We start from the raw sequence: 13,976 nt of genomic DNA, 5'->3' as shown, positions 1-13,976 counted from the left end.
AGTTGTTGTCCAATTTGTCCTGAGTACACCGATACCCCATATGTGGGAGAAAACTACTGTATGGGCACACGTCGGGGCTCGGAAGGGAAGTAGTGACGTTTTGGAATGCAGACTTTGAGAGAATGGTCTGCGGGTGTCATGTGCGTTTGGAGAGCCTCTGATGTGCCTAAACTATTCAAACTCCCCACAAGTGACCCCATTTTGGAAACTAGACCCCCCACGGAACTTATCTAGATGTGTGGTGAGCACTTTGAACCCCCAAGTGCTTCACAGAAGTTTATAACGCCCGGGCGTGAAAATAAAAACATCATTTTTTTCCACAAAAATTATATTTTTGCCCCCAATTTTTTATTTTCCTAAGGGCAACAGGAGAAATTGTTGTTTTGTAATTTGTTCTGAGTAGGCAGATACCCCATATGTGGGGGTAAAACACTGTTTGGGTGCATGGCAGAGCTTGGAAGGGAAGGAGCACCATTTGACTTTTTCAACGCAGAATTGGCTGGAATTGAGATCAGATGCCATGTTGCGTTTGGAGAGCACCTGATGTGTCCAAACAGTGGAAACCCCCGAATTCTAACTCCAACCCTAACCCCAACACACCCCTAACCCTAATCTCAGCCCTAGCCCTAACCCTAACAGGAAAATGGAAATAAATACATTTTTTTAATTTTATTATTTTTCCCTAACTAAGGGGGTGATAACGGGGGATTTGATTTACTATTTATGGCGGTATTTATTTTTGGCAGCTGTCACACACTAAAAGACGCTTTTTATTGTAAAAATAGTTTTTGCATCACCACATATTGAGAGCTATAATTTTTCCATATTTTGACCCACCGAGTCATGTGAGGTCTTATTTTTTGCGGGACGAGTTGACGTTTTTATTGGTACCATTTTCGGGCACGTGACATCTTTTGATCGCTTTTTATTCCGATTTTCGGGACGCAGAATGAACAAAAACCAGCGTTTCATGAATTTCTTTTGGGGGGGTGCGTTTACACCGTTCCGCGTGCGGTAAAATTGATAAAGCCCTTTTATTCTTCGGGTCAGTACGGTTACAGCGATACCTCATTTATGTCATTTTTTTCATGTTTTGGCGCTTTTATGCAATGAAAATAATTTTATATAAAAAATTATTTTTGCATCGCTTTATTCTGCGAGCTATAACTTTTTCACTTTTTCGCTGATGAAGCTGTGTGGCGGCTCGTTTTTTTGCGGGATAAGATGACGTTTTCAGCGGTACCATGGATATTTATATGCGTCTTTTTGATCGTGCGTTGTTGCACTTTTTGTTCGGCAGTATGATAATAAATCATTATTTTTTGCTTCATTTTTTAAGGGGTTTGCTAAAGGGGTTAACTAATGGGACAGTTTTATAGGGCTGGTCGTTACGGATGCGGCGATACCAAATATGTGTACTTTTATTGTTTTTTTATTTCCAAAAAATGAATTTATTAGGGAATATTTTTATTTTTTTTTTTTAATTTTTACACTTTTTTTTTTTTTTTAAACTTTATTAGGTTGTCTCAGGGGGGACGTCACTGTCCTGTGACAGATCGCTGATCTGTCACATCACAGATCACTGTGACAGATCAGCGATCTGTCACAGGCATAGACGCAGACTTCCTCATGCCTGCGCTTTGCAGGCACTGAGGAAGTCAGCTCCCTGTAGGTCCCCGTCGCCATATTGGATCCGGGGACCTGTAGGGAAAGAGACCCCCGCAGCAGCGCTGCACATCGTACTGCTGCGGGGGGCTCAGGGAAGCAAGGAGGGAGCCCCCTCCCTGCCGGAGCTTCCCTTTAACCCCCGGTACACCGCGATCGTGTTTGATCGCGGTGTGCAAGGGGTTAACGTGTCGGGGGCGGTCCGTGACCGCCCCTGACACATTGTGCCGGGTGTCAGCTGTGATAATCAGCTGACACCCGGCCGCGATCAGCGGCGCTCAGCACGTGAGCGCCGCTGATCTCAATAGACGTACTATCCCGTCCTTGGGACTTAGGTCCCATGTCACATGGACGGAATAGTACGTCCATTGTAGGAAAGGGGTTAAAGGGCCGACACCATCAATTTTAATCATTTTACTGTTTATATAATTAAATAATAGTTTGGGGTTTGTTTTACTTTCCTTAGCAATGAGTCTCTCAGTTTCCACTTTTGCTAAATGTATTTGTTTTTTACACATTTTATTTTTTTCTCTATAACTTTTTAATGCTTCTTCATTGCCTTCTTGTTTTAGCTTCGTAAATGCCTTGTTCTTGTTATTTATTGCCCTTTATTACATCCTTATTTAGCCACATTGGCGTTCTCCTGTTCCTAGCCCTTTTATTTCTGTACGGTATGGCTAGCTCGCAGTGGGTGTGTAAAACTGATTTAAATATTTCCCATTTATTTTCTGTGCTCCTATTTTTAGGACGTTGTCCCAATCAATTCGGCGAAGGTCCTCTCTAAGCTGATCAAACTTTGCTTTCCTGAAATTCAGCGTTTTTGTAACCTCCTTCCAGGGCACCTTACTGAAGGACAAGTGGAATTGTATAATATTGTGGTCACTGTTCCCTAGGTGCCCATCGACTCGTACTTCTGTTATTCTATCTGGCCTGTTGCTTAAAATTAAGTCCAGAAGGGCTGTCCCTCTAATTGGGCCCTGCACAAGTTGTGACAGATAATTATCCTTGGTCACTGACAGAAATTGGTTTCCTTTCTGAGATACGCAGGTTTCAGTTTCCCAGTCTATGTCGGGGTAGTTGAAGTCCCCCATAATAATCACCTCATTGTGATTTGCTGCTTTGTCTATTTGTTTCAATAATACATTTTCAGTGGTTTCTGTTATATTTGGTGGCTTATAACAAACCCCTATGAGGTTTTTTCCCTCCTTGTATCTCCACCCATAGAGACTCCACCTCTTCATTTCCCTCTTGTATATCTTCTCTTAGTGTGGGCTTTAAAGTGGACTTTATATATAGACAGCGATCATATTGAAATGGAAGGAGTATCATACCACTGCAAATCTACCAAGACCCGGCTGTCCCTCTAAACTTTCATCTCAAACAAGGAGAAGACTGATCAGAGATGCAGCCAAGAGGCCCATGATCACTCTGGATGAACTGCAGAGATCTACAGCTGAGGTGGGACATTCTGTCCATAGGACAACAATCAGTCGTACACTGCACAAATCTGGCCTTTATGGAAGAGTGGCAAGAAGAAAGCCATTTCTCAAAGATATCCATAAAAAGTGTCATTTAAAGTTTGCAACAAGCCACCTGGGAGACACACCAAACATGTGGAAGAAGGTGCTCTGGTCAGATGAAACCAAAATCGAACTTTTTGGCAACAATGCCAAACGATATGTTTGGCGTAAAGGCAACACAGCTCATCACCCTGAACACACCATCCCCACTGTCAAACATGGTGGTGGCAGCATCATGGTTTGGGCCTGCTTTTCTTCAGCAGGGAGAGGGAAGATGGTTAAAATTGATGGGAAGATGGATGGAGCCAAATACAGGACCATTCTTGAAGAAAACCTGTTGGAGTCTGCAAAAGACCTGAGACTGGGATGGAGATTTGTCTTCCAACAAGACAACGATCCCAAACATAAAGCAAAATCTACAATGGAATGGGTCACAAATAAACGTATCCAGGTCTTAGAATGGCCAAGTCACAGTCCAGACCTGAATCCAATCGAGAATCTGTGGAATCACAAATGATCTCCATCAAACCTCACTGAGCTCGAGCTGTTTGCCAAGGAAGAATGGGCAAGAATTTCAGTCTCTCAATGTACAAAACTGATAGAGACATACCCCAAGCGACTTGCAGCTGTAATCGCAGCAAACAGTGGTGCAACAAAGTATTAAGTTAAAGGGGCCGAATAATATTGCACGCCCCACTTTTCCGTTTTTGCATTTCCACAAAAATGTAAAATAACCAATAAATTTCGTTCAACTTCACGATTGTGTCCCACTTGTTGATTCTTCACCAAAAATTTACATTTGGTATCTTTGTTTGAAGCATGATATGTGGGAAAAGGTTGAAAAGTTCCAGGGGGCTGAATACTTTCACAAGGTACTGTACATCCAACCATGTACCATGCGGCTCGGGTGCTTAGGACAAAAAAGTAGGTGCACGGCAGCTTCTTCCTGCTCCACTCCCCTTGAGTGATGGGTTTGTCCCCATGTGTTTATAGTGGAGTGGGGGGGAGAAGCTGCCTTGGATTGGCTTACTGGACTAGTCACCCATGTATAACAATCCCTGGATGGTTTTTAAGTGTATGTTATACTATGAAATGCTGCTGCATTTTAGAGTATAACATACCTGGCTAAAAGGATGCCTGTATCAGCTGTCAAGTTCCCTTTAAAAAATATATATCTCTATATAAATATTCCAAATATGCTATAATCAAATCACATTTCCATATATAATATATTTTTATTTCTTTTAGATTATGTTATTCAAATGAATACGTGTCCACCCGTTATGTTGTGCCTGACGAGCACGTCGATGTCGGTGAAATCTATGCGCTTAGTGTAGATGACGATGTGTGGTGGTACAGGGTGATCATCCATGCAATCATCAGCTCTGAGGAAGTTCAAGTCTTCTATCCTGATTTTGGTACTTTGGCAACAGTTAAAAGATGTTGGCTGCGATTTCTCAAGTAAGAGCCTACAATGTAATTCTGAAAATCAGATCCTTATCTGCTGTTATTCTGCTATTCATTTTTCCAACCTGATACATCGCGAATTTAGCCTTGTGTGGGGAAAAAAATAGTTCAGCCTATATTGGGTTCCCTTATATAGTGCAGGATCAGGAGCTGAGCCCGCACCATAGGGGGCCTATGGTGACTGAGCTACACCTGTAACAGTAATGATCAGAGCTTGCGCTACTGTTTAATCATTTAAATGTCATTGCTGTATTTAAATGGTCAGAACTACAGGAATTTTTTTTTCTAGTTTTGGTTTGTCGCACCTCTCTCTTGTAGTAATAAGTGATCAAACTGTTATATCTAAAATGCTATTATTAATAAGTCATTTTGCAATGGAAAAAAACAAGTGGTCACCCAACTCCATTGATAGAAAAAAGGTGATATCATTTAGTTTAAATTGTCGTCCATCTATATACAGTTGTGGCCAAAAGTATTGACACCCCTGCAATTCTGTCAGATAATACTCAGTTTCTTCCTGAAAATAATTGCAAACACAGATTCTTTGGTATTATCTTCATTTAATTTGTCTTAAATGAAAAACAAAAGAGAATGAAGCAAAAAGCAAAACATTGATCATTTCACACACCACTCCAAAAATGGGCCAGACAAAAGTATTGGCACCCTCAGCCTAATACTTGGTTGCACAACCTTTAGCCAAAATAACTGCGACCAACCGCTTCCGGTAACCATCAATGAGTTTCATACAATGCTCTGCTGGAATTTTAGACCATTCTTCTTTGGCAAACTGCTCCAGGTCCCTGATATTTGAAGGGTGTCTTCTCCAAACTGCCATTTTTAGATCTCTCCACAGGTGTTCTTTGGGATTCAGGTCTGGACTCATTGCTGGCCACCTTAGAAGTCTCCAGTGCTTTCTCTCAAACCATTTTCTAGTGCTTTTTGAAGTGTGTTTTGGGTCATTGTCCTGCTGGAAGACCCATGACCTCTGAGGGAGACCCAGCTTTCTGACACTGGGCCCTACATTATGCTGCAAAATTTGTTGGTAGTCTTCAGACTTCATAATGCCATGCACATGGTCAAGCAGTCCAGTGCCAGAAGCAGCAAAGCAACCCCAAAACATCAGGGAACCTCCGCCATGTTTGACTGTAGGGACCGTGTTCTTTTCTTTGAATGCCTCTTTTTTTCTCCTGTAAACTCTATGTTGATGCCTTTGCCCAAAAAGCTCTACTTTTGTCTCATCTGACCAGAGAACATTCTTCCAAAACATTTTAGGCTTTTTCAGGTAAGTTTTGGCAAACTCCAGCCTGGCTTTTTTATGTCTCGGGGTAAGAAGTGGGGTCTTCCTGGGTCTCCTACCATAGAGTCCCTTTTTCATTCAGACGCCGACGGATTGTACGGGTTGACACTGTTGTACCCTCGGACTGCAGGGCAGCTTGAACTTGTTTGGATGTTAGTCGAGGTTCTTTATCCAACATCCGCACAATCTTGTGTTGAAATCTCTTGTCAATTTTTCTTTTCCATCCACATCTAGGGAGGTTAGCCACAGTGCCATGGGCTTTAAACTTCTTCATGACACTGCGCACGGTAGACACAGGAACATTCAGGTCTTTGGAGATGGACTTGTAGCCTTGAGATTGCTCATGCTTCCTCACAATTTGGTTTCTCAAGTCCTCAGACAGTTCTTTGGTCTTCTTTCTTTTCTCCATGCTCAATGTGGTACACACAAGGACACAGACAGAGGTTGAGTCAACTTTAATCCATGTCAACTGGCTGCAAGTGTGATTTAGTTATTGCCAACACCTGTTAGGTGCCACAGGTAAGTTACAGGTGCTGTTAATTACACAAATTAGAGAAGCATCACATGATTTTTCGAACAGTGCCAATACTTTTGTCCACCCTCTTTTTTATGTTTGGTGTGGAATTATATCCAATTTGGCTTTAGGACAATTCTTTTTGTGTTTTTTCATTTAAGACAAATTAAATGAAGATAATAATAACAAAGAATTTGTGTTTGCAATCATTTTCAGGAAGAAACTGAGTATTATCTGACAGAATTGCAGGGGTGTCAATACTTTTGTCCACAACTGTATACTTGCTAGTTCCCCTCCTTCCCTTGTGTTTTATTTTCTTCTTTCTTACGGAAAGGACAGGTGGTAATGTTGGGAAGTATCTCTTTTTTTCATTTTAGGCTGGTTTCACAGCCTGATATTTCCGGTACCGGATAAAATGGTACTGGAGATATCTGTGTCCGTGTGTCCATTTGTTACATCCGTGTGGATACGTACCAGAGCCTAGTTTTAAAACAATTTGATTCAATTTTAACCCTATAACTTTAAAAACGCACAAGGATGGCACACGGACAGCATCCGTGTGCAGTACGTGTTTACACGGACCCATTGACTTGTTTGAGTTCATGTGATCCATGCAGCTGCACACAAACGGACGTGTCTACGTGTGGGGCACACGTACACACTGTTCGTGAAAAAACACAGATATGTGCACACATCCATTCATTTGAATGGGTCTACGTGTGACAGTGTCTCTGCTACATGTGAAAAATGTCACCACACGTACCGTAGACACTGATGTGTGAAACCGGCCTTAGGCTACTTTCACATTAGCGTTTTTTAGTGCAGCGCTTCGTGCGCAATAGAAACGCATGTAAAAAACGCATCATGTGTTTTGCATGCGTTTTCGTTTTTTTAGGCTCATGTGTTTTAACCAGTTTCTAGCCATGTTAACGCTTAAAACGCTTGCGTTTGCAAACGCAGGCGTACGCATGTCCATGCGCACGCCTGCGTTCCCATTGCTAGGGGTCTCTCACTCTCTCACTCTCTCTTATTCTCTCTCATTTTCTCACTCCCTCTTTCACTCTCCCACACTCTTTCTCTTTCTCACTCTCTCTTTCTCACGCTCCACCCGTGACATGGCATTATCTACCTAAGGCACAGGATTGTAAGCTCTCACGAGCAGGGTCGTCTTATTTTACTTTAATTACTGTATTGTTAACATTATTACTTATGACTTGTGTTTTGAAACTTTTAAGCTGTAAAGCGCTGCGGAATATGTTGGCGCTATATAAATAAAGATTATTATTATTATTATTATGGGGAAGAGGGAGCAGCTATACCTGCTAAGAATGCCCTCTGGTCCTTGGAATTTGAGCCAGGATGTCTCTTCAGAGGATCAGTTGGGTCCGCTAATGGAGTATCTATTTAAGGCCTGTTTCACACTTCAGTTTTTTGACGTCAGTTAAAATCCGCCAGTTTTAGAAAAAATCGGATCCGCCCCTTTTTCCCCGTAGACTTACGTTAGTGGCAGATTTTGACTGATGGGTGTCCGTTGCATCCGGTGTTTGACGGATCCGTTTGAATTGTAGCGTCTCCCGGGCGGAGCAGACGGACTATATAACGTTTATTTGTAGCGGCGGACCCCTATTTTCAAGTGCGCATGCCCGGAAGATTTGCTCTGACAAGCATTTTAACCCTCAATAGCGTTCTGGAAGCGGCGTAAAAAATCTCTCTCTCTCTCTCTCACCGCGGTTCCTTTAAATTTGCTGCCCTTTGCAACAGCGGATCCGTCCAAAAAACGGTCCAATGATATCCGTTTGTTGCAAAACGGAAACGGATCCCTTTTTTTAATCTTTGGCGGATTTCAACTGAAATGTGAAACAGGCCTAACAAGGAAGGAAAGATCCTATCCAAACCAGTGAAATACAGATGGGGTCCTTCAGTTCTGAGCCAAAGTAGGCTGCATCAGCAGGATTCAGAGCAAATGCCTTCCTCAAGCAGAGATTGTCTTGTAAGCGGCAGAGGTGTATCTAGGTTTTCTGGCACCCAAGGCAAGAAATCAGTTTGGTAGCCCCACTTCCACCAAGCACACATGCGATTTGCACACTTAGTCATGTACCAACGAACTGCTCTCCCAAATGCTCTCAATGTTAAGTGAAAAACTGAGAGAAGCAGGAAGAGAAGCTCGTTGTCACAGAACCATAAGTATGAAAATCGCGGGGGACGTGGCTATGGAGTGAACGGGAGAGGACGCTTACTGAGAGAGCTCCTCATGATCCTGTAATATCCTGATATTTGGACATTTTCTTTCCGGTATATCTGGAGCTGCATGGACCCCTGTGGACAGCGGGAGCCCCTTGGACCATCATAGGAGGATGTGAGCGGTCTTCTATCAGCGGGAGACCGGAGCGGGCGGCTGCTTCCCCACGAGGCGGCGGCCATCTTGGGCGCGCGGCTCTGCTACAGTGATCTTGCGGCGTCGCTTGCACTGCTGCTCAGGCAGCGAAGATAACAACTGATAGAACGGGGAGGACGCGCGGTGAGTTCCCTGAAAAATTGGGCCCTGCGTGCTCTTTCCCCTCCACCATTTAACCGCTGCACCGGCCGGCGTTAGTATTGTGGGAGGCTTTGCACACCCTCCCCCGCGGCTGCTGTCTCTGTGGGGACCCCTCTCCCTCCCCTGGCCGCAAGAAACTTTAACCATTCAGCGTGAGTCGCTGCCCTCTTAATTTTACGTGGGCCCCCCTTCATCTCTGTGGCCTGAGCCATAATTATCAATAATCCTGCTGTGCTTACTGCCTGTGGTGGACATTTCCAGAGCATATATCTCCAGCTATCTTACTGGGTCAAGCTGCAGCAGCCATGAGCAAATTTAAAGGATCGGGAGTGGCAGCAGAAAAATTAAAGGAGTATGCAAGACCCGATCCCTCTGAAAGTGCACGACCCCGGAGGAATACTTCCTCCCAAGTTCAACGTAAGTAAGAATCGTCCTTCGGGGGGTGATGAGGAGGCTGAGTAAGAAGAATTAACCCTTAAACAGGCATCTGAGCAATTGATGCAGGCCATTTCCCTTACCAGAACATCCCTGACGGAAAAAATTGAGGATGTTTACACGGAGGTGGGGAGACTTTGTCACGATATACAGGCCATGAAGGGACGCATTACAGAGGTGGAGACGAGGGTGTCCAAAGTGGAGGATTCCATCACACCTATGGAAGCCAAATTAGCGAAAGTGGCGGGCTCCATGAATGCTTGGAAGCAAAAGGCGGATGACTTGGAGACCAGAATGTGTCGAAATAATAATCGCATCATTGGTCTGCCTGAACACTCGGAAGGTCAACATCCTGAGCAGTTTTTGGGAGATGATTTCTCGTCAGTGTTCGCTGTTGAAAGGGCTCATAGGGTCCCTACAAAACCTCTGCCTCCAGGGGCCCCACCTCGGCCTTTCCTGGCACGCCTCCTCAATTGTAAGGACAGAGACACCATTCTGCGTCTTGCAAGGCTAAAAAGTCCCTTTAAGTTCAATAATGCTGTGATCTCCGTCTTTCCGGACTTTTCTATGGAGCTGCAGAAGCAGCGGGCACAATTCATCAAAGTCAAGAAACGGCTCAGGGAAAGAAATATTGTGTACTCAATGATATATCCGGCCTGGCTTCGAGTTGTTCACGGAGGTACCTCTGTGTTCTTCACGGATTCGGTGGGGGCGACTAAATGGCTGCGGTCCCATGGGGGATCCCCTGCGAAGGAATCCTGATGTGATGGCTGTTAATTTGGATCCTTTTATTTAAAGGTCTAATTGGAACTTTCTTGGCGGGTATCCAGTTATCAACAATACCGGACACTGTGCTCAGTGATGGTATCCTTTTGCCTATTTTTTGATGGGGGCGTGAGACTGTGCTCCTATATTGTTAGGTTCTTGTTCTGTTTTTTTCTTTTTCAAAAGTTTTTGTTTTTTTGGTTATTTAGGTAAATGCCGATGCCAATTCTACTATCTAGGTGATATCTCTGCATTTTGTTCGGGCACCGCTATGCAACATATTTGGATGGGCGGAAATGGGTTCTGAATTGATATGCATGACCTGGAATGTAAGAGGTATAAAAACCCCCCGCAAGAAAATTAAGGTATTCTCACAAATTAGACAATATTGTCCTCACATTGTGGCCCTGGTTGAGACACACCTGCCTAGAGATACCGTTCGGTGTGTACAAAAACCGTGGGTACAATGGTTTATACATGCTTTTCATACCAGCTATTCAAGGGGGGTTCACTGTTAATTCATAAAGATGTTCGATGGGAAACCAGAGAGGCCCGGAATGATCCTGAGGGACGGTTTGTGTTTGTACATGCGCTGATCAACTCTCAGAAATGTTATTCTGTGTATTTACAATCCCCCTCCGGCCAATATGTCAATTATCCAGAAGGCACTGAGCTTTGCTCTAAATTACCCAGATGCACATGTCATTTGTATGGGTGACTTTAATCTGGGCATGAATAATCATCTTGATAAACTGAGATTGGGTGATGGAATACAGAGTGGAGTCCCCTCCCCGGGCACATCCCAACTGTCACAATTTATGGCGGGTAGCTAGTGGCTGGTTCTATGGAGATTGCGCCATCCAGAGACAGGGGAATATACTTGCCATTCCTCCACTAAACGCTCCCTGTCTCGCATAGATTACATTTTTGGATCCGGCAGCCTAGCAACATGGGTGGATGGTATTGAACATGGCAGTAGGGGGATTTCAGACCACAGTCCGGTTGTTCTTAAACTTATGCACGGACCATTGAATAATAGGATAGCATGGAAACTGAACCCTTTCTGGCTGAAATTTAGATTGTGAGCCCTATCGGGACAGTGATGAAAATGTGTGCAAACTGTGAAGCGCTGCGGAATATGTTAGCGCTATATAAAAATAAAAGATTAAAAGATTAAATTGATAAAACCGCCTGATAAAATGATTGATCAGCTACGTTGCTTCGTCTCGTCCCACCCTGAACCCCGAAACATTAATTTATTTTGGTACACTCTTAAAGTTGTTTATCCTCCACGATCTCTTACATTAAACGAGTGACATCGGAAGAGGATGGCGAGGTGGAGCGACGTTTGAAAGATTCGGAGGCTGCCTACATATCTGACCAAACTAATAGTAATAGGGTGGAGTGGTTGACGGCTCAAAGGTTATACACTCAACATGTTGACACTAAAACTAAACGTAAATTATTTTTTGCCCGACAATCTTATTTTGAGATGGGGAATCAGGCAAGCAAATTTTTGGCTTATCTAGTGCGGCAACATAATACAACTAACACAATCCTACGGATTCGCAGTTCTGATGGTACTTTGGCCTCTACAACTGAGGAAATATTGCAATGCTTTTATGACTATTATAGTTCACTGTACAATTCTAAGTCTGATGTTGACGGCCCGGGGTGTTTAGACTACCTATCAGATATAGAGTTTCCCACATTAAATCCTTCCCAACGGGCCTTTATGGATGCTGAGTTTACACTGGAGGAGGTACAGGATGCCATGAAGGATATGGCCTCTGGGAAGGCCCCTGGGCCGGATGGATTTCCTGTCGAACTATATAGGAAGTATCGGGAGATACTAGCGCCTCTTTTGCTGAAAGTGTTTCGTGGGATTTTGGAGGGGGGATGCATGCCGGAATCCTTTTATGAGGCTAATATAATAGTTCTAAAAAGGATGGAAAGGACCCTTTGGATTGTGGATCTTATCGACCTATATCATTAGTAAATGTAGATTATAAGATCTTTACGAAAATTTTGGCCAACACGCTGAACTCAGTCATATTAGACCTCATACACTGACCAAACTGGCTTTATGCCTGGTAAGAGCACCTCCATCAATATTAGACGAGTCCAGTCGGTGGTCTAATATAGCTCTCTGGTGTCAGATAATGAATGGGCATTGGCATCGCTCGATGCGGCCAAGTCCTTTGACTCTCTTGAGTGGCCTTTTCTCCGTGCATGTTTGCAGAGATATGGATTCGGTGATAAATTTCAAAAATGGGTCAGCATATTGTACATGAAGCCTAGGGCCCCGGGTCTTTGTAAATAGCTCCATATCTGAACCCTTTTCATTGCATAGGGGAACTCGCCAGGGGTGCCCCCTTTCTCCGGCCCTTTTTGCTCTGGCAATCGAGGCACTGGCAATTCGTATTAGATCAACCCCTAATATTGCTGGTATAGAAATAGCGGGTCGAATTGATACCATAGGCCTATATGCTGATGATATGGTAATATTTATGGACAAGGCAGAGGAAACTCTGACGAGAGTGATCACCGCTGTAAATAAATTTGGTAAATATTCTGGCCTATATATAAATTGGGAGAAATCTGCTTTGATGCCTCTTTCCCACGCTCCAATGCCACGACTTGAAACTCTCTCATCACTGCCCATTGTAACCAGTTTCAAGTATTTGGGTGTCCATATTTCCCGAGACTGTAAGTTCGATCTGCAACTAAATATACATCCACTGCTGGAGATGGTTAAGGCCAAATTCACGATCTGGGGTAAACTTCCGTTGTCTGTGGCTGGACGCATTAATTTAATTAAAATGATATTACTCCCCAAGCTTAGTTATTTTCTCCAACATAGTGCTTTAGTGGTGCCCAGATCCTTTTTCGCTAATCTGAATTCCCAGATCACATCTTTCATATGGGGGAAGACCAGGCCCAAACTTAAATTATCCACTTTGTAGAGACCTAAGAAGGGAGGGGGGGGCGGCGTTACCCGATTTTTCTGTACTATTTGACCGGACAGGCCAAAGCCATAAGCACATGGATGCCCGGTGGTCACCTTCCTAATTCTGAGGATCATGTACTTCATACTGCACCAGGTTGGTTGCCCGCTAGGATTTTTGGAAATGAGGAAAATAAATGTCCCACGGTTGTTGCCCCTGCTTCGTTTGGCACGGTCGGTGTGGAAGCAGATTAAAAGGGTGGTTGGATTTGAGGATATCATAGCTGAGATGCCTCTGTGGAATAATGGTTACCTTCCAGCGTTACTTGAACACCCGTCTGCTGAGTTTTGGGCTCAATATAATGTTTACATGACAGGCGGTCTGTATGACCAAGGAACTCTGTTATCTTTTGAACAACTGCAAGTTAATCGCAATGTCCCGGGATCCCAGTTCTTTCGGCATCTACAACGGAAGTCAGCTATTCAATCGCATATAAGGTCTGTAGGTATAGACACTGTTATTTCGTCTCTACCCTTGATAGGGATCCTTAAGTCCCAGGGCCCCCAAGGTCTCATCTCCTCTCTATATACATATATGCTGTCGATGGGGACAGGACCTGCTATAGACTCTGTTAAGATAAAATGGGAGAGGCTCATCCCGAATGCGCAAGAAGAGGAGTGGGAAGAAATACTGAAGTCCTCAATTAAGGTGTCTCCATCTGTTAATAACAGGATGATACAATTATATATTATAAATCAATCATATTTGACTCCAACGCGACTCTTTAAGATGGGCCGATACCAATCATCGGAATGTTTGAGATGTCATT

General features: G+C 43.7%; 1 protein-coding gene across 2 annotated transcripts in view; it reads left to right on the top strand.

Moving 5' to 3' along the window:
- The window catches only part of TDRD5 (tudor domain containing 5), a 124,509-nt gene that overhangs the window by 78,137 nt on the left and 32,396 nt on the right, over positions 1 to 13,976 (top strand). For both annotated transcript variants that reach the window (XM_073571376.1, XM_073571375.1), the window contains one exon: positions 4,434 to 4,646. In XM_073571376.1, the coding sequence (XP_073427477.1) occupies positions 4,434 to 4,646 (213 nt within the window). The remainder of the gene's footprint in view (positions 1 to 4,433; positions 4,647 to 13,976) is intronic.

Source organism: Dendrobates tinctorius, unplaced genomic scaffold (assembly GCF_039654945.1).
Source record: "Dendrobates tinctorius isolate UK_male_01 unplaced genomic scaffold, ASM3965494v1 ptg000029l, whole genome shotgun sequence".
NCBI classification, from domain to species: domain Eukaryota; kingdom Metazoa; phylum Chordata; class Amphibia; order Anura; family Dendrobatidae; genus Dendrobates; species Dendrobates tinctorius.
This window is presented reverse-complemented; position numbering and strand designations above follow the sequence as displayed.